A 24,820-nucleotide genomic window follows, 5' to 3' on the forward strand; every position below is an offset into this window, starting at 1 on the left:
TAAACATAAATCACCTAGAACTTCTAAGTCAATATGATAATCCAGGTCCCATGCATTTAACTCTTCCTTCCTCTCCAAAAGTCTCATTGAAGTAACAAGAAACACAGAGAAAATGCTGATAAACTTGGGTAATCAGAAACTGAGGGTGTATACTCAAAATTTTGTTATTCCTAAATGACACAGTGTTGGAGAGATTTCATTGAACTTTTCATTGATCAATTCTCAATATTAAGGGGCGCCTGGGTGGCACAGCGGTTAAGCGTCTGCCTTCAGCTCAGGGCGTGATCCCGGCGTTATGGGATCGAGCCCCACATCAGGCTCCTCTGCTATGAGCCTGCTTCTTCCTCTCCCACTCTCCCTGCTTGTGTTCCCCCTCTCGCTGGCTGTCTCTATCTCTGTCGAATAAATAAATAAAATCTTTAAAAAAAAAAAAAATTCTCAATATTAAAAAAATAACCTGAAATGTTGATTAATGCCTGCCCATTCAATCCTCCTGCCAACCCCCCATCAAAAACATAGCTCAGAGCTTCCAAGTTTTGTGAACAAGGGAACCTATCGTTCCCAAATGTCAATCTCCAATCCAGTCACCACCACTCTACCCCCCATCCTCCTTTGCACATTAAAATCTAAACACCTTTAAATCAGAAAGGGGAAAAGACTTAAAAATCTTTCCTCCTCTTACTCCTTTTTTCTTTTTCCTCTTACGTACAGTAGGTTTGCTGATAGTGCCAAATGGCATCAGTAAATGTGGCTTATCCTTATGTCTGTCAGTCAGAGTTTAAAAGTATTTTTGCCAGGGGGCTCTTGAGTGGCTCAGTTGGTGAGCATTGGACTCTTGATTTCAGCTCAGGTAGTAATCTTAGAGTTAGGAGATCCAGCCCTGTGTTGGCTCTGAGCTAAATCTGGAGTCCGTTTGGGATTCTCTTTCTCCCCCTCTGCCCCTCTCCCCACACGCACTCTCTCTTTGATCTCTCTAAAGTAAATCTTTTTTTTTTTTTTTTAAGATTTTATTCATTTGCTAGATAGAGTGTACGCGTGCGCACGTGAGAGAGCACAAGAGCAAGTGCACAAGCAGGGGGAGCAGCAGGTAGAGGGAGAGGGAGAAGCAGGCTCCCCACTGAGCAAGGAGCTTGAGTCTCGGCTCAACCCTGGGATCATGACCTGAGCCGAAGGCGGATGCTTCACGGACTGAGCCACCCAGGCATCCCTCAAGTACATACAATCAGTCAGTTAAGCTGCGGACTTGAGATACTGGCTGAGGTCATGATCCCGTGGGTCATGAGATGGAGCCCTGTGTCAAGCTCCACACAGCAGGGAGTCTGCTTGAGAGTTTCTCCCTCTGCCCCTCCCCCCCACTTGCACATGCGCCTATGCTCATGCTCACTTGCTCTCTCAAATCAAAAAAATCTTAAAAGTATTTTTGCCTATCAGAATAAAGTATTCCCTTTGATCATGATAAAACCTTTTGGCTAACATTCCTTACTATTTTAGGTTGAATTCTCTTACCCGCCCCTGATTCCAGGAGATGGTCATGACAGCCACACTTTACCTGAAGAATGGAAGTATTTGCCCTTCCTTGCCTTACCAGATGGCGCACACAACTACCAGGAAGGTATGTAAACAATGGAGCAATTAGTAGGTGCCTTTTTTTTTTTTTTTTTAATTTACTAAAACATCTTAGATTCTAAGTATTTTGGTAAATGAAAGGCCTTTGGCTTCTTGTGACTACTCATAAAATATTTAAATGCTTGTTTGGAGACGACTAGTCATGCACTGGAAGTCATGCAGCTGGGCTTGTGTTGATAATGTTAGTGAATGTTGGCCACTCTTTTGCTAGGAGCCCTGGCCAAAGTTAGTGGCCAGATTAGGACATCTGCTACTGGTAGCACTTCCTGCATTTATACCTCAGACTCCTTTCAGAGGGAAACTAAAGGGCTTACCTGTATTGGCTACCAATGGACTAGGGCTCTAGCTGCAAACAAACTAGGTTAGTACTCCATTGCCCACCTGGGATTGCTTTACCACCCCTGGAGCCTGCTATTGCAGGGCTCTGCTTAAAAGTTTACATGTAAGGGGTGGCTGGCTGGCTTAGTTGGTAGAGCGTGTGACTCTTGATCTTGGGGTGCTAAGTTAAAGTTCCATGTTGGGTGTAGGGATTACTTAAAAATCAAGACATTTTAAAAAACAGTTTGCGTTTAAGAGGAACATATTAACACCCTCAGAGTAAACGCAATGCTGTGAAATTACTAGTGAGTCTCCTGTGACCCTGTAAATGAGTGCTTTGGCTCAACAAAGGACATGTTTTGTTATGGCATTATGGACTCTACCAAAACACCAGATTAAACTTGGTTTAATTACCTCTCTTCCTAATACTTCATAATTTTCATATGAAATGAAGCAAATGTTACTATGCAGTTTAATGTAAATTTTAAATACATTATTTCTAACCTTGCAAATCTTTTCTTTTTTATTATGAAAGCTTTTAAACATACAGAAAAGTTGAAAGAATAGTATAGTGAATATCTCACAAATTTTCTTTATATTTATGAATGTGTACAATTTTGCCTCTCCTATTTGAAAGTCTGACATCATGTTGCAGACAAAATGACAGTTTACCTCTAAATACTTCGGCATACACTCCTAAGGTCATTCCTCAGGATAACTTCCAGTACCATTATGACAGCCGAGGGATTTAACAGTAATTTGATAATATCTAATTTATGTTCAAATTTCTCCAGTTATTCCAAGAATTTCTTTGATCTATCCAAGATTCGTGTGTTACCTTTTGTTTGTATGATTCTCTACCTCTTTTATCTAAATATTTTCTTTAATTTTTTAAATTTGAATTCAGTTAATTAACATATAATGTATTATTAGTTTCAGAGGTAGAGGTCAGTAATTCACCAGCCTTATATAATACCCAGTGTTTATTATATCATGTGCCTTCCTTAACGTCCATCACCCAGTTACCCCCCCACCCCCTTCCCTCCAGCAACCTTCAGTTTGTTTCCTATGATTAAGAGTCTCTTATGGTTTGATAAAGTATTTTCTGAAATAAGTGATTGTAGTTTCAATTTTAACCTATTATAATTCAGCCCCTTGGGCTTTTTGAGAATATGCGTGAATGAACTACATAATAAGGCAGTAAAATGGATTCTAAGAAACCAGTGGTTATGATGCTAGAAGTAGGTATGACTTGGGTTCCTTGTTACATCATCATTTTGGTTGTAATTAACTGTATTATAATACTTCAGTTTACATTATTTATTAATAAGGGTAATTCACTTTGGTATTTACATTTTTCTTTGTATCTCTTAGATACTGTGTTTTTTCACTTGCCACCCAGAAATGGAAATGGAGCCACAGTATACGGTATCTCCTGCTATCGACAAATTGAAGCCAAGGTATGGTAGTTACAATGAACAACAACAAAAAACACTGATAATTATTTTGGATTTTTATAAACAATTTGAAGTTGTTTTCCCAGTAGTACCAGTTCATTCACATAAATGTTTTTGTAAGACATGGGTAGCTATAATTATCATCAAATATTTTGTCCATTGTTTTTATATAGTGATACCTAAATTATCCATTTGTCTTCATAATACTGTATTTAAACTTTATAGCGTCCTTGAATTTTCTTTTTCCAGTGTTTGGTATATAATTTAGAAAAATGAAGTGATAATGTGTGCTGTTCTTTAAGCAGCAGTTTAGAATTAGTGGAAAGTACTTGTAGCTTTGAAGTACTTGAATATTCTCTTAATTTTCTACAACTAAGATTTTGTTAATTCTTACATTACCTGCCATCTTAATTCCTGAATTACTGTAATAACTCTAATTAATAGATTCACATAAGCCAAGATGGGTAGCTTCCCCTTTCTTGATGGTTTGCTTCTGAGCAGCACTGTTTTTTTGTGGTGAAGATACTCTGAGTAAAAATCTCTTGCCTATCATGACATCATTAATACTCCAAAGTAGTGAATGTTTCTCAACTTTAGCTGTACATTGGAGTCACCTGGAGAGCTTTAAATACTAGAGATGACTGGTTCCCAACCCCAGAGATTCTGATTTAATGTTCTGGTTATCAGGAGTTTTAAAAGCTCCTCAGGTGATTCCAGTATGTAGCCAAGATTGCAAACCGCTGCTCTAAAACAGTGATTTTTTTTAACCAGAATTAGCTGGAGACTTTTTTTTTTCTTTTCTTTCTTTTTTTTTTTAATACACACCTGACCTTTCCTTCTGCTGTGACTAAATTAGAATCTCTGGGAATTGAGCTTAGGCAATTACAAGTTTTAAAAGCTTCCTCAGGTGAATAATTAATCTTTTAAAATTTTCATTAGCTTTTTATAATGACCATTTCAAACATGCAGATAAATTAAAAGAATTGTATGGTGAACACCTGTATGCTCACCATGTAGACTGAACAAATGTCAGCGTTCTACCACAACTGCTTTGCATGTGTGTCTCTATTTTTCCCTGAACCATTTCAAAAAAATTGCAGGTGCAAATTCCACCATATCCAAAGTAGTTAACTACTGTGAAATAGCCCTTCATGCGCAGGGCCTGAAATATAGGACACACCTAGTAAATATTTGAGGAATGAATAACTGAATTTAAAGATAAAGATAAACCTGAGAGTAAAAGTTAGCCTGATAGCTTTGTACATTTGATTGCTTCATATACTGTTATCCTTAATGTACATTTCTATGAGATGAACTGAGTTGCCCCCCCCCCCTTCTTGGAAATCTGTTCCTTTTACTCTCATCCCCTAGGTTGGTAAGTACTAGTAAAATTTTCCAAAGCTATCAACATTAACAACAGTTGTCATGCTCTGCATAGCCTTTAAATGGCATTTCATACTGCCTGTCTTCCTCATACCCTGGGTCTGACCCACTCCACAGTATGTTGAGGTTGCCATTTTCTCCAAATTTTTCTTTCTTCACCTAATAACCACAGGGATAAAGACAGGTATCAGAAGGCCCTAGAGCATAGGAGAAAGACTGATTCCCTTTGAATGAAAGTGAGATGTGATAGATGAAATCCAATTAAGGCAGAGAGGTAGAAAACAGATTGAGGGAAGGCTCTATTCTTGACTTGGTTTAATGACTAGTCATTAGTCATCAGTCAGTTGAAGACACTGAGGCCCCTTGGTCCTCAGGACATGTCAGGCAGTACACTAGAGAGGGGAAGAATAGTTCTTACTTTCCTCACAGAATTATCTGAAGTTGATCAAATGAAGGCTTGTTTCTCACTAGCAGAGAACTATAGACATCTCTGGTGGTCATCCTCAGAATCATCAAGGCATGAGTTACGGCTCAGGGCTGGGCTACAATACCCGTTTGCCAGGATAAACTCCAGGCAGCATAGAACAGCTACCTTAACAAAACTGTTGCCAGTTCTTCCATCTTGGGAGTTTTTGTCATGTCTTAAACTAGGCCCTTCTCACCAGGAATAGTAGTCTCTGAAAGGATGCCCATTTTCAAACCAGAATCAAGGACATTTGATTTGCATTATGGGTGTGGCAACTTACACATAAAGTATTCTCCATCATGTAGTAAGTTCCTTATTGAGAGTAGGGATTATCGATCAAGCTTACATTCCTAGTGCCTACCAGATTCTGGCACAAAGTTCCTGGCTGACTCATTCGATAAATATTTTCTGAGATGCTCAATAAATTTGGAGTTTAACTAAATGTAAGAAATTTTTTCTGTCTCACTGCTATTTTTGTATTGAAAGATAATTATTTTTAAATATTTCTATGAAATATTTCTAATAATGACTGTTTATATAGGCCTTGAAAGTACGGCAAGCAGATGTCACCAGAGAGACTGTTCAGAAAAGTGTCTGTGTTCTAAGCAAGTTGGTAAGAGACCATAACTTGTTAATGCGTTTGTTAAATAATCATGGCAGATTTTTACTTGAGAATAAGGCATTATTAGAATAAGAGATTTATGGAAATAGTAATAGATTAAAATTCATTAGGTGTTCTCATTTATTGTCGTGCATCTCCTCTTTCTCTTTGCCTTTCAGCAGTTTTACTCTCATTTGCATCTCTGCCCATAACTAGATAAGACGAAGGAAATCTCCTAGCTAAGTATTTGGAAAAGAGGTTGACACTTGATCAAAATGAGGTAGCTGATAGATTTCATTTATCCATTTTTATTTTGTTTTTAAGACTTTGGATAAATAATATATTACTAAAACTAAAATATCATAATCACTCAGATTTTACTGATAATATGAAAGTACATGACTCTTGCTGTGAAAAATTGTAACCTTGACTTGCTCTTTAAAAACTTGAAATTCGGGGGGCACCTGGGTGGCTCAGTCGGTTAAGTGTCTGACTTTTGATTTCAGCTCCGGTCATGATCTCAGAGTTGTGAAGTTGAGCTCTGGGTCAGGCTCTGCGCTCAGCAGGAAGTCAGCTTGGGATTCTCGCTCTCCCTCTCCCCCACCCCCTGCTCATGTGGGCACGCACACGCACTCTCTCTCAGAAATAAATCTTTAAAAATTTTTTAAAAAAAATTTTTTTAAGATTTTCTTCTTTTTTTGCTGTGCAATGGCACCCTGCTTTTATTTTATTTTATTTTTTTTTAAAGATTTTATTTATTTATTTGACAGACAGCCAGCGAGAGAGGGAACACAAGCAGGGGAAGTGTGAGAGGAAGAAGCAGGCTCCCAGCAGAAGAGCCTGACATGGGGCTCGAACCCAGAACTCTGGGATCACGCCCCGAGCTGAAGGCAGACGCTTAACGACTGAGCCACCCAGGCACCCCTAAAAATTAAAAATTTTTGAGGAACAGAAATGACATAATGAATTGTACATTAACAATGCTTTAAAATTGTTTCATCTGTGTACAAGTTGATCAGATGCAACTGTATAATTTTAACTTTTATTTTTTGAAGAAAATATGTAACATTTATTTTTCAAAGCTCTTCGTTAAATCATTTGTAATGTTCCTTTTTTTTTTTTAACTAATAGGGTAATAACACCAAATGACTAATTCTACACGTAGATATAATCTCCCAAATCTTTGTGCGGAAAAATCCAGATCTCTATTACATTAATTATCTTATAGCTGTATGATTACTGAATACAAACATTTCTGCATTTAACCTAAATCAGAATGGAGAATATTTCATTTGCCTAGTCACCAAATTTTGTTTAATTATTTCTTGTGTGTTGTCTAGTTTTTCTTTCTTTCTCTCTTTCTCTCTCTTTTTTCTTTCTTTCTTTCTTTCTTTCAGATTTTATCCATTTGAGAGAGTGAGCATGAGGGAGGGTGCAGGGGGAGAGGGGGAGAAACAGACTCCCCATTGAGCAAGGAACCCGACACAGGGCTCTATCCCAGGACCCTAAGATCATGACCAGAGCTGAAGGCAGATGCTCAACAGACTGAGCCATCTAGGTGCCCCTGCCTTGTCCAGTTTCTTATATCCACAGACAATTTAAATGTAGTTTGCTTAATATATGTTGAATTTTGCAAAATAGGATTTATTTTGGCTTTTTCTACTAAGCTTAAAAAAAATCCTGAATAATAATAATTTATACTGTGGGCCTTAATAAGTTTTTGAGGATCAGATATTGCTTCCAAGAGCATAACTTTAAATAGAAGGCAAGAATAGACTCCTTAAAAAGGAATGGTTGTAAAAGACCCCAATATCAGAACATTGGTAGATTGCACCTAGATAGTTTCTAGAAGGGTAGCCTGAAAAATAGAAATCAGTGAATATTTTTTTATACTGGGCCAGATGATTAAAGTATAGGAGTACCAGATATTAAAGCAAGTGCGGCATGTTGAAAGACTTCCTGAATAATCTTTCTTCAAAGGAAAATTATAATAACAATAAATGCCATTCATCAGGTCCCTGTATGTCAGGTATTAATTCTATACCAGACACTTTTTAGATATAATTGTCATTTGACTCTTCATATAAAAACAGGGAAATCTAAGTATTTATTGCTCTCATTTTACAGATTAAGATGGATGAGAGAAAAAATACCTAGCTCTCATAAAGTTACTAAGTGATAAAATAGGGGTGAAAATCAGGTTTTATCTATCTTTAAACAGGCATAGGGGATAGAGGGAGCTAGCTCACTCAAAAGGGTTTGGTGGTTCATGGTGCATTGTATTTTATATATATAAAAATATATGAAAATATACATATATATTTGAAATATATAAAATATGACTTTATACTTAGATACTTTAGATGGTAATGATATATTAACAAGGATATTGGTTGGAGGGAACTCTTCTGGTATTGTTTTAATTAACTGGAGTATATATACAGCATAGTCTCTGCATTCTAAGAAGGACACAGAAATCAGGAAACGTTTAGAAAAGAACATTGAAAATAAAAAGGATAGAAATAGTAGAAGAGGGTCTTAAATAAAAATAAGAATTAGGGAATAATTTTGTTGAAGTATATGAAAGAATATTTTGATAAAAGACACAAACTAGTTGTTCCAAGCCTCCATAGAGGACAAAAAAGGGAAATGAACTTAAATTTAATTATGAATGTTCAACTAGATATAAGAACTGGCTATTATAAGGATGATTGTCAACACAAACCAGAACAATGCAGAATTAGAATGTTTTAAATTTTATTATAGCTAATGTTAAAGTGCTTTCCATGTGCCAGACACTCAGAGTGCTCTTACCTGTGTCATTTAATTCTGGAAACAACCCCTTAAGATGTACTGTCTTTTCATATGCCAGTGTTCAAGCAGCAAGCAGATGTGGAGAGGTTCAGTGCCCGGGGTTATGTGGCTGAGTGATAGAGCGGATCCAGTGCCCACCTCTGAACCACTGTATTCCAAGTGTGTCGAACACTTTTTGATAGCAGCCATAGAGCTGAAACGGGTTATTTAACAGCTTTTAGCTGTGAATAATAAGATACTAAAGTTGAAGTTAGTTTTTCTTCAATTAGAAAGTTGTAAGTTGTTTTTTTACTATTATCAAACTAACAGTGTTTTTTTTTTTTCTTTAAGCCTCTCTATGGCTTACTTCAAGCAAAACTTCAGCTCATTACACATGCATACTTTGAAGAGAAGGACTTTTCCCAAATTTCCATTCTAAAGGTAACTGTATCCCTCTATAGATATATTTGGCTGAAAACAGATTCATGAATCAATCTGTTAATATTATGAAGATAATCTTGTTAGCTTAAGAAAGACATTCTTCTTTGAAAATAACATTGGCCCTATTATGATCCAGCGTTTGCACTACTATTTATCCAAAGGATACATAAATATGGATTTGAAGGGATACATGCACCCCAATGTTTATGGCAGCATTATCAACAATAGCGAAACTATGGAAAGAGCCTAAATGTCCATCAACTGGTGAATGGATAAAGAAGATGTGGTATGAAATCTTGCCATTTGCAATGACATGCATGGACCTAGAGTGTATTATGCTAAAGCAAAAGAAGTCCGAGAAAGACAAATACCGTATGATTTCACTCATATGTGGAATTTAAGAAGCAAAACAAATAAACATATGGGAAGGGGAGGAAAACAAGGGAGAGGGAAACAAACCATAAGAGACTCTTAAGGATAGAGAACAAACTCCTGAGAGTTGGTGGAGGGAAGTGGGTGGGGGATGGGCTAGATGGGTGCCCGGTATTTAGGAGGGCACTTGTGATGCGCACTGGGTGTTGTATGTAAGTGATGAAACACTGAATTCTCCTGAAACCAATATTGCACTGTATGTTAACTAACTAGAATTTAAATAAAAATTAAAAAAAAAACCACAAAGATTTGCAAATTGAAAAAAGAAAAGGAAATAACATTGAAAAGTGAGGAAGCTGCCCAAAATGTACAGTTGATATTTATTAAATTTAACAAACTGCCTTTTATTAGGAAATAATGACTACAAAGGACTATAATTAACATAAGTGTTTCCCTTAATGGATAGTAGCTCTTTTGCTATGCCATTGCTTCTCTAAATTTGCTTGTCTTACTAATATACTGCATAATATGTTTATCAGTCCTCTGGTTCCAATCTCCCAAAGCAAAAAAAAAAAAAAAAAAAAAACAAACCCAGACTACATGACTAGATGGATAGCATGTTTTTCTTTGGGCTGCCATGAATGTACGGAACATGACTCTCTCCTGGATTTTAGTGAGTATAGGACAATTAGGTGTTTAGCAAGAAACTAGAGGGAACTTAGCCTAGAATCCATACCACCATATGAGTGAACAAAGCTTCAAAATGAAGAGGAAGAGGAGAAGGGAGTGCTAGAAACTGGTGAGGTTTCAGAGAGACCTCCATTGTTACTGGCAAAGCCAACTGCCTCAGTTAAAGAACCGATCTTTTTCCTGGTCATCATACTTCTAATTTAGTGTCTGAAATGATTGTAAAATGTTCTAAATTGAATCTATATTTTATAGGAGCTTTATGAACATATGAATAGTTCCTTGGGAGGAACTTCATTAGAAGGATCCCAAGTATATCTTGGTAAGTAGCTTTTATACAAATCAGAAGAAATGCCCTAATTTCTCTACATTTGGTAAACCAAGTTGCATGTAAAACTCATAAAGTGAAATTTCTGTATGAGATCTAAATTTAAATTCTTCAGTGTTTGATGTTGCTGTTTCCTTAAGTATCTTCTTAGCCAGTATTTATTTCTATTGAGAAAGGTTATAACATAATTGTAGCAATATTTAGAACTGTTATTGTATAAAGCAAATTTCTGCTTTTCAGAATAATAATGGAAGTTTTTTCTTCTTCTTATGGTAATGCTGGCCAAGTCAATTCCCTGTTATAACAGAGAGGAAGAACAAGAGAGCGAGATCTGCTCAGCTCTTTCCTATCTTAAGATTTTTCAAGTTGGGGGTTTTGTTAGATTTATACTGTTTTGATAATCCAGAATATTCACTGGTGTCCAAGATACTCAAAAGGCATTCAATAAATACCCTTTTCATGATGAGAAACTAAGTTTGTATCACACAGTGATTTATGTTCACTCAATTCCTATTTTAGCATGAAGTAGCCAGACTGTGTAGTTCCCTTGTATAATCCTGTGTATAACGTAAGCTGATTACAAAACTCTTGAGAATATATTTTTCTCTAAATTATTTTCTCTTGTCCTATGGCAGATGATCAGAGAAGACTATGATTTAGAAATAACCGTGGAGTATGTTAACCCAAAACCATGTTCAAATGATTGCCACTACAGTATAAGCTTCATTATTTCTAAACTTGTGTAATTTATAAGATATTTGTAGAATGGGGAGAAAATGTTAGAGCTACACTGTCTGCAACAGTAGCCCTTAGCCTCATGTGGCTATTTACACTTAGATTAGAATTAATAAAAGTTAAATAAAGTTAAAAAGTCATTTTGTCAGTACACTTACTACATTTCAAATGTTCATTGGCCCTATGTGGCTACTGCATTGAACAGTGCAGATTTAGAACATTTCTATTATTGTAGGAAGTTCAATTGGACCATGCTGTGTTTGACTGTTAACGGTTACTTGATAAATTCCTAGTATGTGTGTACATAATCAAATATTACGTAAATATTTTAATATTTGCATATTCTTACCATTCCTATTTTTACCTACCTTTCCTTTGATGGGAAGAAACTTTCTTTGACAAAATCCATAAGTTGTCATGACTGATTAGCTTTTTTGTTAACGTTGTAGGTCTATCTCCTCGAGATCTTGTGCTTCATTTTCGACACAAGGTATGATACCTTATTTAATTTATAATGTACTAAAATTGTCATTTCCCTGAGCAAATTCTGTATGCTGCAAGGTCAAATATAGATGGTGGCATACCGTATTTTAGTTCTTCTAAGACAGTTTTTATAATGATAAAAGTTGAAAATGTTGGTAGAGCTTATAGGATAGAAGTTTTTAAAAGTATAGTAATACTGTCTATTTCTGTGCAGGAGAGGATACTTTTTCTGTTCTCTTTGTAATTTCAGATGTCATGAAATTAGAGTGGAAAGGAACATGTTTTAATCTTGCAGAGTAGTTTATATGTTGCTCTGAGAGTGAAACATCTGTAATAAAATATCTGTACCTATGTCTTCTGATCTTTATTATTAAAGATATGACTGGAACATACACACTCATTCATTTGCACACATTTATTGCGTATATGCTGTGTGAATGCCCCGGTCCCTGCCCTTGAAGGAGCTTGCAGATATTTCAAGCAAAAATAACGTAACTCCTTCCAAAAACCACAATTTGTTAAGAGATTTAAGTCGTTCTTAATAAATACATAATTTTTAATTTTTCAGTATAAGTTTGTAATTTTCAATGCAGTTTTAAGCATTGTAGTTGATATTATTAAATGACGTACGGTTATGTTTGAGGAAGGGAAAAGGCAAATGAATAATAGGCTTGAGTTTCTTATTTTAATACAGTATTTTTTCTTCTTTAGGTCTTAATCCTGTTTAAACTAATTCTTCTTGAAAAAAAGGTGAGATTTGAAGGAATGGAATATTTAACATGTGTTGACATTTCTTAAATACTATATAAAATTAAAACTAATGGTTAAGTATAAATTAAGACTTTTTTGCCTAGCATACTATTGTAGACCGAAACACATATTCTACCATAGAATATAAATTTGTGTAGTCTTTTCTATGGGCAATTTGACAGTAACAAATTTAAATGGACTTAAATAATAATGAAATTTATCGGGTTACTGCAGACTTCATGGCTCATTGATTGAATGGTTCTACTGTATAATTAAGTATTGAGATTTTTTTTCCACCTCTTTGCTCCACAATCCGCTGCGCTAGTTTTATCCTGTGCCTGGTTTCCCTTGTAGTGTAGGTTAACTGCCAACAGTAATTGGTCTGTATGCTCTCTCAATTATAACTGGTGGTAGAGGGGTGTCTGGGTGGCTCAGTCAGTTGAGTGTTAGACTCTTGGTTTTGGCTCAGGTCATGATCTCAGGGTTGTGAGATCCAGCCCTGAGTCAGGCTCCGTGCTCAGTGGAGAGTCTGCTTGAAAGCCTCTCCCACTGCCCCTGCCCCCACTGGCACATGCTCTCTCTCTCTCTAAAATAAATAAATAAATTGGGGTGCCTGTGTGTCTCAGTCAGTTAAACAGCCGACTCTTCACTTTGGTTAGGTGGCCGACTCTTGATTTCGTCTCAAATCATAATCTCAGGGTCGTGGTATCTAGCCCCCCCCCCCCCCGTGCCTCCCCCTGCTTGCTGGCACATTCTCTCTCTCTCTGAAATAAGTGAATAAGATCTTCAACCAATAAAATCTTTAAAAAAAGAATAATTGGTATTGGTGGTAGAGATAATACCTATTCCCAAACCTTTTAATAATCTTCCTTTGCAGTTTGTTTAGACCCATGAGGCCGTGTGCTTGGAGTGAACAAATAATTTTTGCCAAAGAAGTACATATATTAGTTTAAATTTGGGTTCCAGACCATTCTGTAGTACAAAGAGATTGGATTGCCATGATTTTAGATCAAGGGTGTATAAACTAGGTCTCCGGGCCAAATCTGGCCCACCATCTATTTTTATAAAGTTTTATTGGAACCCATTCATCTACTTACTGCTTATGGCTGCTTTTGCATTATAGTCGCAGAATTGAGTAGTTGTGACAGAGACCATATATATCGGCTGCAAAGGAAGAATTACTAGTATTTGACCCTTTATAGAAAAAGTTTGCTGACCTCTGGTGTAGACTAACCAGGAGCTGCCCTTGGATCTGGGGCCAGTTTTATATACCATATTACTATGCTAAGTGTAGTAGGGGTGGAATGGATGTTGGAAAGTCAGCCATTTGCAATGTCCAGTGTGGTTTGTTACCTTAAAAATGTTTATTCCTTTGGCCCAGTAGTTCTTCTCTTAGAGATTTATTTTCCAGAATTAATGTGAGTTGGACAGAAAACTCCATCTAAATCATTCTGTCACAGAATAATGAGTTATCAGTGAATAAGTACTGGCTCATCTTGTATGTTGTATATAATTTCAGAGATTGAGATTTTTTTTTAATTGTAAAGATGTTTCATTGAATGTTAAGTGAAAGCTTGTCCAGGTACATATCAAGCCCATGATCCCAATTTTATAAATAAATATATATTCATTAAAAAGAGACTGGAAGGAAAGACATCAACAATTTGGTGAGAATATAGGTTGTATTTTTATTTATTAAAGATTTAATTTATTTACTTATTTATTTAGAGCATGAGCAGGGGGAAGGGAAGAAGGAGAAGGGGAGAGAAAGGATCTCAATCAGACTCCACACTGAGTGCAGAGCCTGACACAGGGTGTGATCTCAAGACCCTGAGAGCATGACCTGAGCTGAAATCAAGAGTCAGACACTTAACTGATTGAGCCACCCAAGTGACCCTAGGTTATATTTTTAAGAAGGAAATATTTTTCTAGTTTTCTGTAACGAATATCTATTTCTTCTTCAAAGAGAAAAAAGGTAATTTTTAAAATGAATGAATCTAACATACTATATATGCAATGTTTTAACTTTTTAAAAAGGTTTTTAATTGTAAAATACGCGAAACACAGTTTGCCATCTTAACCAGTTTTTAGTGTATAGTTGAAAGGCATTAAGTACATTCACATTGTTAGTGCTGTCATCACCATCCATTCACAAACTCTTCATTGTGCAAAACTAAAACTGTACCCATTAAATAGTAACTCCCTGTTTTCCCCTCCCCACTGACAGCAGCCCTTCTACTTACTGTTTCTATGTATTTGGCTACTCTGAGTTCCTTATACAAGTGAAATCATGCAATATCTTTTTGTGACTGGCTTGTTTCACTAAGCATAGTGTTCTGAAGGCTGATCCACGTATGGTATGTGTCAGAATTTCCTTCCTTTTAAAAAAGGGCTGAGTAATATCCATTGTATGTACATACCACATTTTATTTATCCCTTTGTCCTTTGATGGACACTTGGGTTGCTTCCACCTTTTGGCTCTCATGAGTAATGCTGCTATGAATGTTGGTATGCATACATTTTCTTCAAGACCCTGCCTCCAGTTCTTTTGGGTGTATACACAGAAGTGGTATTGCTGGACCAGATGGTGATTCTAATTTTAATTTTTTTGCATAACCACCATACTGTTTTCCATAGTGGCTGCACCATTTTACCTTCCTGTCAACAGTGCATAAGGATGCCAGTGTCTCTACATCCTTACTAACACTTGTTATATTTTAGTTTTTTTGATAGTAGCCGTTCTAATTGGTGTAAGGTGGTATCTACTGGTTTTGATTTGCATTTCCCTAATGGTAATGTTGAGCACCTTTTTATGTGCTTGTTGGTCATTTGTATGTCTTCCTTGAAGAAATGTCTGTTCAAGTCCTTTGCCCATTTTAATCAGGTTTTGGGTTTGGTTTATTTTTTTCTTGTTGACTTGTAGGTTTCAAATTTTGCTATTGCAAATCATAATAAAAAGTATTTTACATTGCAATCCAGGGCACACATGGATATAAGTATCTAAAACAAAAGTCTTCCAAAATAGTACTTAGCCTAGCTACATGTAGTGGCATTTATGATGATATAGCTTTATCTAATGTGGCAAATTGCAGGTACACTATTTTTATATTGATTTGATGAAATAAGGATATTCTTTAATGCAGTGCTTGGTTTCTCTGTACTTAGAAAGCACTCCTTAAGTAAGATCATCTTTAAGGAAAGCATAGACAATTGTGGGTTCTATGCTCTGTCAAGTAGCAGTTCAGTATCCCTCAATGATTTAATTGTTTAAAAAAGAAAAGAAAAACTCACCTAAGCAAATCTTTGCTTGTTTTACCCAACTAATTTAATAATTACCAGGTGTTGCTTTTAAACATCTAATCCTGTTCTGATTCTTTTCTCGTTTTATTCTGAAACATGTCAAACCTACAGAAAAGTTGATAGAATACTATGATGAACTTCTACACACTTGATCTGTATCGAAGATTAACATTTTGCCACTTTTGCATTATACTGCTTTATATATGTTCATCCCCCGCCCCCCTGGAATCCTAATAATTTTAAAGTCATGGTACTTTACCCCTAAAAACTTTAGGGTAGGGGCGCCTGGGTGGCTCAGTCATTAAGTGTCTGCCTTTGGTCCAAGGCGTGATCCCAGAGTCCTGGGATCAAGCCCCTCATCAGGCTCCCTGCTCTGCTGGTAGCCTGCTGCTTCTTCTCCCACTCCCCCTGCTTGTGTTCCCTCTCTTGCTGGCTGTGTCTCTCTCTGTCTAATAAATAAATAAAATCTTAAAAAAAATAAAAAACTTTAGGCTATATTTCTTTTTTCCTTTTTTTTTTAAGATTTTATTTATTTATTTGAGAGAGAGAAGAGAGACCAGAACAAGTGAGGAGAAGCAGGCTTCCCGCTGAGCAGGGAGTCTGACATGGGGTTCCATCCCAGGACCCCAGGATCAAGACCTGAGCCAAAGGCAGATGCTTAACCGACTGAGCCACCCAGGTGCCCAGGATGTATTTCTTAAGACTAACAGTATATTCCCATATAACCAAAATACCATTTTCACATTCAAGAAATGCAGCCCATTTTCAAATTTCCTCAGGTATTATAATAATGTCCTATAAATTGGTTGTTTCGTTCACTGTGGGGACCAAGGATCATGTATTGCCTTGTAGTTCTCTTTAATCTCAAACAGCTCTACCACCTTACTCTTTTTTTTTTTTTTTTTTTTTTTGTTTTGTTTTGTTTTGGTTTTCTTTTTGTTTTTCATAGCATTGGCTTTTAACACAAACAAGTTATAAGCTTAGATTAGTCTGATTATTTTCTTTTGGCTAGTTTCAGATTAAACTTTTGTGGCAAGAGTACTCTAAGGTGTGTCCTCAGTTATCACACCAAGAGGCCCATAACTTTTTGTAGTAATACTGGTGATGTGAAACTTGATCATTTGATTAAAGTGGTAGACCCCAGTTTTCTTCAAAATGAGGTACTTGTGTTTCCCCTTGCAACTAATAGCTAATCTGTGGGATGATAAATTTGAAGCTATGTGAATATCCTGTTGCCCAGCAGCCTTTCACAGTACTTTAGCTTCCATTGGTAATTTTTAACTGAATCATGGTGGGTGCTTGGTGATTTTTTTTTTTTTTTTGATTCTTTCATTAATGCTATGTTAGCTGTTATTCTTATGTAAAGAAGAATTTTTCCTTCTCTATACCTCCCCCACCCCTTTTTTAATGTTGTAGACTCATGGATTTTCTAATTTAATTTTGATTTAATCCATTTCAGGTTCTCTTTTATATTTCTCCAGTGAATAAATTGGTGGGTGCCCTGATGACTGTATTATCCCTTTTTCCAGGTAAGAGGGTAACAGTAGCAACTCTTTCTTTCGTTTGACTTGTACTGGAACTTTCTTTCTTTTTTTTTTTTTTTTTTTTTAAGATTTCTTTTATTTATTTATTTGACAGAGATAGAGACAGCCAGCAAGAGAGGGAACACAGGCAGGGGGAGTGGGAGAGGAAGAAGCAGGCTCTCAGCAGTGGAGCCTGATGTGGGGCTCCATCCCAGAACGCCGGGATCATGCCCTGAGCCGAAGGCAGACGCTCAACGACTGAGCCACCCAGGCGCCCCTGTACTGGAACTTTCAATGATAAAATTTTTTAAGGATAAACTTGCTAGGGATAACATTTCTATTTTAACATGATTTTCTTTTGTCATTGGGTTTCTCTCTTTTGTATGAGATTTTTCTTTTTTTTTTTTAATTAAAATGTGTGCAAGCATAACTTACTAAAATTTTAATAGGAGAGTTCCACTATTTAGAATGGAATATGCAACTCTTTTCCCACCTTATTGTAAACCAAGCTGTTCTCCAATATTATATGTTGTAGGCATGATTGAACATGGTCTCAGTGACTGTTCTCAGTACAGACCCCGAAAGAGTATGTCTGAAGATGCTGGGCTTCACGAAAGTAATCCCCCTGCAGATGATTTCGTTTCTATGTCTGCTCCCGACATTTCAAATGCCAACTCAGGAACTGTTAAGAAAATCATGACAGGAAGCCATGGAGGAGATGCTGGCATCAAGACTGAAGAACCGTTGCTCCAAGTAGAAGATGACAGCACCAAAGGACAGGAACCCAGTGATACCAGTCAATATTTGAAACCTCCTTCTCGCCCATCTCCAGAGTCCTCAGAAAGTGACTGGGAGACCTTGGATCCTAGCGTCTTAGAGGACCCCACGTTGAAAGAAAGGGAACAGGTGGGGTCAGAACAGACAGACTCATTTCCAAAGGAATCTATGCCCTCAGACAGCCCTCCAATTACTGTACAACCTCAAGCTAATACGGGCCAGATGGTTCTGATACCAGGCCTAATTTCCGGTTTGGAAGAGGACCAATATGGCATGCCCCTGGCCATCTTCACAAAGGTAAAGTTTAGTGTTTTTTTTTTTTTTTTTTTTAATATTTATTTATTTGAGAGTGCACACACGAATGGGGGGAGGGCAGAGGGGGGAGGGAGGGAGAATCTCGAGCAGACTTCACACTGAGCCAGGAGCTCATCGTGGGGCTTGATCTCACAACCCTGAGATCGTGACCTGAGCCAAAATCAAGAATAGGATGTTTAACCAACTGAGCCACCCAGGTGCCCCTGGTGTTCCTTATTAAGGCCCTTAAAGAATCTGACCACCCTTTTATTTTTTTTAAAGATTTATTTATTTTTCTGAGAGAGAGAGTGTAGGGGAGGGGCAGAAGGAGATAATCTTCACGCAGTGGGGACTGAGCATGGAGCCCGACTTGGGGCTCAGTCTCATGACCCATGAAGTCGTGGCCTGAGCTGAAACCAAGAATTGGACATTCAACTGACTGAGCCACCCAGGTGCCCCCTGACAACCCTTTTAGAATTTAACTTGCAATGTTGAACATACTTTCAGGTCTGAAAATTTTCCTGGAAAACTGTAAAATACATACTGAAACGTATAGTGCTCCAGTTATCTGTGACCTTAGTGTCACATATGCCAGGTACCATACTAAATGCTAAATTTTTATATCCATGATCTTGCAGTCTACCATGAAAGACAGATACATCTTCCTGGTAACTAGAGCGAAGTTTTACGGTTTTCTCTAAATACTGTCCTTTATGCATGAAGTAGGACTTTATGTGGAAAAGAGAGATATGGGTAGTGTTGACTTGAACATGTATTTCTTCCTCTATGATAAATTCTTCCTGGGTTTATCCAGCTTTACTAGTAAGTATTTGCCCCAAGTCAGTATTGTTGAATAGTTAACAGAGAATGCTTTGTTCATTTTGTGGCCTGCTGGGGGATTCTGAAATTATCTAATTTGTTTTATGATCGAACTAATGCACAGTTTCTTAAAACTGGGATTTAGAAACCTAGGGAGGAAACTCAGGACTCTCAAACTGCTGGTTAGTAGCGACTAGTTATGGGTTTTCTGAACTCACATGTGGATGTTAGGACTACCTATACTTGTTGAAGCCCTTTCTTGGCTGCTTTACCATCCACCCTGCAGTTTTTATCATGTGGCGATATTAAGAGGGCGATTAACTGGGGAGGGATTTTTTTTTTTGTCTGAGAGATTGCTGAATTAAAGCAATGTAAACATTTTGTGGGCTGCCAATAAACCATGTTTGGCAGAATATTCTGTTTGTGTGCATTATACCACTACTGAATGTATGATGGACTTAACACCATCATTATGGTAAATCAAATATTTTTCTTTTTGGTTTTATGTTTTATTATGTGCTGATTAAAATCTAATTTGTTATTCAGTCACAATTGTAAATACAAGTGCTGGTTCTTTTTATGTCAGCAACTTTGGAGTATGAAATATTCTTTTTTTAATTGAAATATAATTGACGTAATGAAATATTCTTAAAAGTGAATTGTCTTTAGGCTTTTTTTTTTCCTCTTAAAGATCATAAAGGACTTAATACAGAAGAAATTAGGTTAGCCAAACAGCTTAAAAGTAGTTTTTTAAAAAGCCAGAGAGAAGCTACGGCGTGCTTGGAGAATATCCTGGGAATATAGAATATTGAGCCTTGAAGAGAATAATAAGCTGATTGGTCCCCTGATTCAGTGTATGAATATACAGAAACAAATTTATACATAATAAAACGTTTATGTCTAGAAGAGATGCCCCAGCTGTCCAGCTTTCCAGTCTTCTCTCTAGTACTTGAAATTACTGGAGGATGATGCCTTTCATGTCAGTTTTAGAAGTGAGCCTTACTGAGTCAGTACTGTAGATACGAGATGCAAAAATATGCTTGAACCTATCCTGAGAGCTGATTTAGGAAGTGTAGGGAAGAAACTGGGGTGCAGAGGGGAGAGGAGATGGGATTGGAGGCATCTTTTGGGTCTAGTGCCCATAAGGGGAAGGGAAGGAACTAAGGGAACCAAAAGAGGAGGAGGAAAATTAGAAAACTCTCCTATGTGATATGTGTGATCTGCTGGACTATACCACTTTAAAACCAGAGAAATGGTGGAGAATGAGGGAAATGGAAAAAAAGCTAAAGAGGAGTTGGGGTAGCTATTTTCAGATGTGAAAGAATCCTGAGAGCTTTCCTTATGTCTTTCCCTGATTTTAAATCTTCCCTGGCTTACTACTGAAAGAGTCCTGGAACTGGCTACACTCTGGAGCAAAGCAGTTACAGTAGGACCGGCCAGAAGGCCTAGAGCCCTGGGAGTTAAGGTTCCCACTTGTTTTAGTCTCATGAGTCCGCTTCTGCCTCCTCTCTTCCAGTTAAGAGGCAGTATTTATTATTTGGTAAAAATTAGTCGGATCTTACCATTAATGGAACTCTGATGAAAAGTCACCTCAATTGTAGTAACTCTGAATAAAAAGGATTTTTATTTTTAGTATGTGAGGGATAGGGAAGATGATTTTAGGCAATCACTAAAAAAATTATTTTTGAGTTTTTTACTTTTTAAAAAAAAAGATTAGCTTCTTAGTTTTGGTTTTTGTTTTTAAAGATTTTACTTATTTTAAGAGAACAAGAGTACAAGTGGAGGGGGTGGGTGAGGAGCAGAAGGGGGGAGGGAATCTCAGGCAGACTCCGCACTGAGTGTGGAGCCCCATGTAGGACTCAAACCCTTGACCCTGAGATCATGACTTGAGCCAAAACCGAGAGTCAGAAGCTCAACCTACTGAGCCACCAAGGTGCCTCAGTTTTTTGTGGGGTTTTTTGGTGTTTTTTTTCTTTGGTTTGGTTGGTTGTTTTTGCTTTTGTTTTTTTAAGATTTTATTTATTTGACAGAGAGAGACATAGCGAGAGAGGGAACACAAGCAGGGGGAGTGGGAGAGGGAGAAATAGGCTTCCTGCTGAGCAGAGAGCCCAATGCAGGGCTCAATCCCAGGACCCTGGGATCATGACCAGAGCTGAAAGCAGACACAATAACTGAGCCACCCAGGCGCCCCTTGTTTTTTTTTTGTTTTGTTTTGTTTTTGTTCTTTTTAATTACATATATCTGGTACCTTCAGTGTTTTAAATATATAATTTCCTCTATCAGAAGATTACTTAATATAAAAGCCCTAATTTCAGTTTGTAACTTTTTCAGTAAAACAAATCTATGAAAAAGTTAAAAATATATGTAGTTAGAAACCAGACTTCTTTATCTGCCACATGTATTAATCTCATTTAAATATTGCTTCTGAGTTTATATTTGGTTTGCTTCATTTTCAAATTTAGGTTATCTACAGATAGATACCTTGATTGGCTAACCAAAAAGTTACAGGTGCATGTTCATGAATCTTATTTAAATGGAATCATAATTTTTTTCTCTTGGCATTGTTTTTAGTTTCATTCATGTTTTTGCATGATACTGTGTATTATTATTCTTATGTAATTTTCCATTTTCAGCTGTTGTGCAGTTTATCAATTATGTGGATGGACGTCTGCATTGTTGCCAATTTCTGGCTGTACAGATAATGCTGCTATGAAATTGTTTTTCAGGAGTCTTGCTAGACACATGCCAGAGTTTCTATAGCAGTCAGTACCTAAAAGCAGGAATACTGGATCATGTGGAATGGGTGCCTTCAACTCAACTAGAATTCTCAGTTGTTTACTGAAGTGGTTCTGACAGTTTCCACCATTCCTATAACAGGGTATGAGTTCCCAGCTGCTCTGCATTCTCACCAACCCTTGATATTGTCATATTTTTTAATATTTAAAAGCCATTCTAATAGTATCTTGTGGCTCTTGGTTTGTATTTTTTTCAATAATTATTGTTGAGCTTGAACATCTTTCCATAGTCTTGTTAACCATTTTGATCCCTTTTGTGTGGTATTTGTTCAAAACTTCTGGATTGTCCTCCTTGTCACTGATTTGTGGGACTTCATATACTCTAAATACCTTTTCTATCATTTTTTACTCTATGGTTAGTGCCTTGGAGGTCTTATTTAAGCAGTCCCCCCCCCTCCCCACGTCGAGGTCCTAGGTTATCTTTTAAAGCTATATAGTTTTGGCTTTCACAGTTTGGTTTTTATTAACTGAATTTAATCTCTGTGTATGTTTGAGGAGGGAGTCTTTCTGGACTCTCTCTTGTTGTTTCGTTGGTATATTTGTCCATCCTTGGGGCAGTTCCCCCCCCCCCCCCCGTATGCATATCCTATGAGGCAGAAAAAAGGCTTTGCCTCTTGTTCTTGATCTTTAAGCATGTCTTAGCCCTTTTCGTTTCCACATCAATTTTAGGATCAATTTAAGTTCTCACACAGGTTGAGATTTTGATAGGGATTACCTTTAAACTCTAGATAACTTGTGGAGAGAAGGGACATCCCTGTAACAGGGAGGCTTCCATTCCATGAACATGTTTATCATCCCTGACCAGAGGAGAGGTGAGAAAGTGGCATCCGGTCCTGATCGCACTGTAGCCCTTTCCAGGTCACAAGAGAAAAGCAACACTGTGCTTTTGCAGCTCTTTAGCAGATCAGATCATGACAGTTTTGCTAGATTTACCAATCCGAGGTGTGGGTTTTTTGTTTTTTAGTTGCGGTTTAAAAAAAAAAAAAAGGTGTGTGTGTATCAAATTTACCGTGTTTACCATTTTTTTAAAGGGGGAAAGGGGTAGAGGGAGAGAGAATCTTAAGCAGGCTCCATGCCCAGTGCATAACCAGATGCAAAGCTCCATCTCATGACCCTGTGATCATGACCTGAACCGAAATGGAGTCAGCCCTTTAACCGACTGAGCCACCCAGGCACCCCGCCCTGTTTACCATTTTTAAGGGCACAGTTTAGTAGTGTTAATGTTCACATCAGTGTGCTATAGATCTCCAGAAGTTTCTCATCTTGAACTGAAACTCTCTACCCATTAAACAATAACTCCCCATTCCCCCGACCCCTGGCAACAATCCTTTCTGTTTCTATGAATTTAACTACTCTGAACACTTTTTTAAGTGGAATCATACAATATTAATCTTTTTGTGACTGGCCTGTTCAACTTAATGTTCTCAAGGTTCATCCGTGCTGTAACATATGTCACCATTTCCATCCTTTTCAAGGCCAGATAATATTCTGGTGTGTGTGTATTATCACACTTTGTTTATCCATTCATCTGTCAATGGACATTTGGGTTGCTTCCACTCTTTGGCTATTGTGAGTGCTGCTGCTTTGAACATGGGTGTGCAAATACTGTTTCAGGCGTTTTTTTGGTTTTTTTTTTTTTTTTTTTTTTTTTACCATTATATACTACAGCTCCAAATATGGAAATTTAAGTACCCTAGGAAAGTGAAAAGTCAGAAGTGGGCTTGGGTATGGAGGCTGTTTTATGTGAAAGGACCTGGGCTTTTGTTGCTACCATACAATAGGGAACTTTAAAAGATTTAGGAAAAATAGATCATCATTAAAAGGCACCTGGGTGGCTGAGTCAGTTAGGGTGTCTGCCTTCAGCACAGGTGTCCTGGGATCAAGCCCCACATTGGGCTCCCTGGTCAGCATGGAGTCTGCTTCTCCTTCTCCCCCTCCCCCCTGCTCATGCTCTCTCTCTCTCTCAAATGAATACATAAAAATCTTTAAAATATGTATATATACTACAATTTTTTTAAAAAGTGACACAATTTTAAGGCCATTTTGAACTCTCTTAATTTTATAAATATATAATACTTTCACATGGCTCAATATTCAAAAGATTCTAAAGTATCTATAAAAAATCTCCCTCTAGGGATGGACGCCTGGGTGGCTCAGTCAGTTAAGCGTCTCTCTCTCTCTCTCTCTCTCTCTCTCTCTGTCTCTCTCTGACAAAAATCTTCAAAACAAAACAAAGGGCTCCCTCTCATTCCATCCCCTGCTACTCAGGCACCCTCTCTTTCAGTGGTAACCAGCATTATCAGTGTCTTCTGTTTTTCTCTGGGGGTATTTTATACATACACAAATGTGTAGATATTTTCCCCCTCCTTTTATACACAAATGGTAGTAAACTATTCCCCACTTTTTTTTTTTTTTTTTTTTTTTAAGATTTTATTTATTTGCCAGAGAGCAAGAGCACAAGCAGGGGGAGCAGCAGGCAGAGGAAGAACCAGGCTCCCTGCTGAGCAAGGAGCCCAACTCGGGGCTCGATCCCAGGATGCTGGGATTATGACCTGACCTGAAGGCAGATGCTTTACTAACTGAGCTTAGCAAATATTCCTTGGAAATGAATTTCATCCCTCTTTATCACTGCCACATGTTCCATTGTGCAGATGAGCGATTTATTCAGTTCCCGGCTCATGAATAGTTAGGATTCCAGTCTTTTGCTATGATAAACAATGCCGCAATAAATAACTCTTTACAAATCCAGACATGAGAAGGTGTACCTGGGTAAATTATCAGAAGTAGAATGCTGGTCAAAGAGCATATGTATAGTTTTTTAGGGAATGTAATTTTTTATATTTTTAAAAAGTTTGTTGATTTTTAAAAGCGT

The 24,820-nt window shown here is 37.3% G+C and overlaps 1 protein-coding gene across 4 annotated transcripts in view; it reads left to right on the forward strand.

Annotated features, from left to right (window-relative positions):
* AVL9 (AVL9 cell migration associated) overlaps positions 1–24,820 on the forward strand; it is a 68,432-nt gene that overhangs the window by 20,702 nt on the left and 22,910 nt on the right. For all 4 annotated transcript variants that reach the window (XR_008956358.1, XM_057304304.1, XM_026508842.4 and 1 more), the window contains exons 2-10: positions 1,492–1,612; positions 3,319–3,404; positions 5,792–5,863; positions 8,996–9,085; positions 10,400–10,466; positions 11,657–11,697; positions 12,402–12,440; positions 17,200–17,269; positions 17,799–18,337. Coding sequence is in view for 3 of the 4 variants with exons in the window: in XM_057304304.1 (XP_057160287.1) it covers positions 1,492–1,612; positions 3,319–3,404; positions 5,792–5,863; positions 8,996–9,085; positions 10,400–10,466; positions 11,657–11,697; positions 12,402–12,440; positions 17,200–17,269; positions 17,799–18,337 (1,125 nt within the window). In the remaining variant the exon portion in view is untranslated. The remainder of the gene's footprint in view (positions 1–1,491; positions 1,613–3,318; positions 3,405–5,791; positions 5,864–8,995; positions 9,086–10,399; positions 10,467–11,656; positions 11,698–12,401; positions 12,441–17,199; positions 17,270–17,798; positions 18,338–24,820) is intronic.

Source organism: Ursus arctos, unplaced genomic scaffold (genome assembly GCF_023065955.2).
Source record: "Ursus arctos isolate Adak ecotype North America unplaced genomic scaffold, UrsArc2.0 scaffold_3, whole genome shotgun sequence".
Classification (NCBI taxonomy): Eukaryota; Metazoa; Chordata; class Mammalia; order Carnivora; family Ursidae; genus Ursus; species Ursus arctos.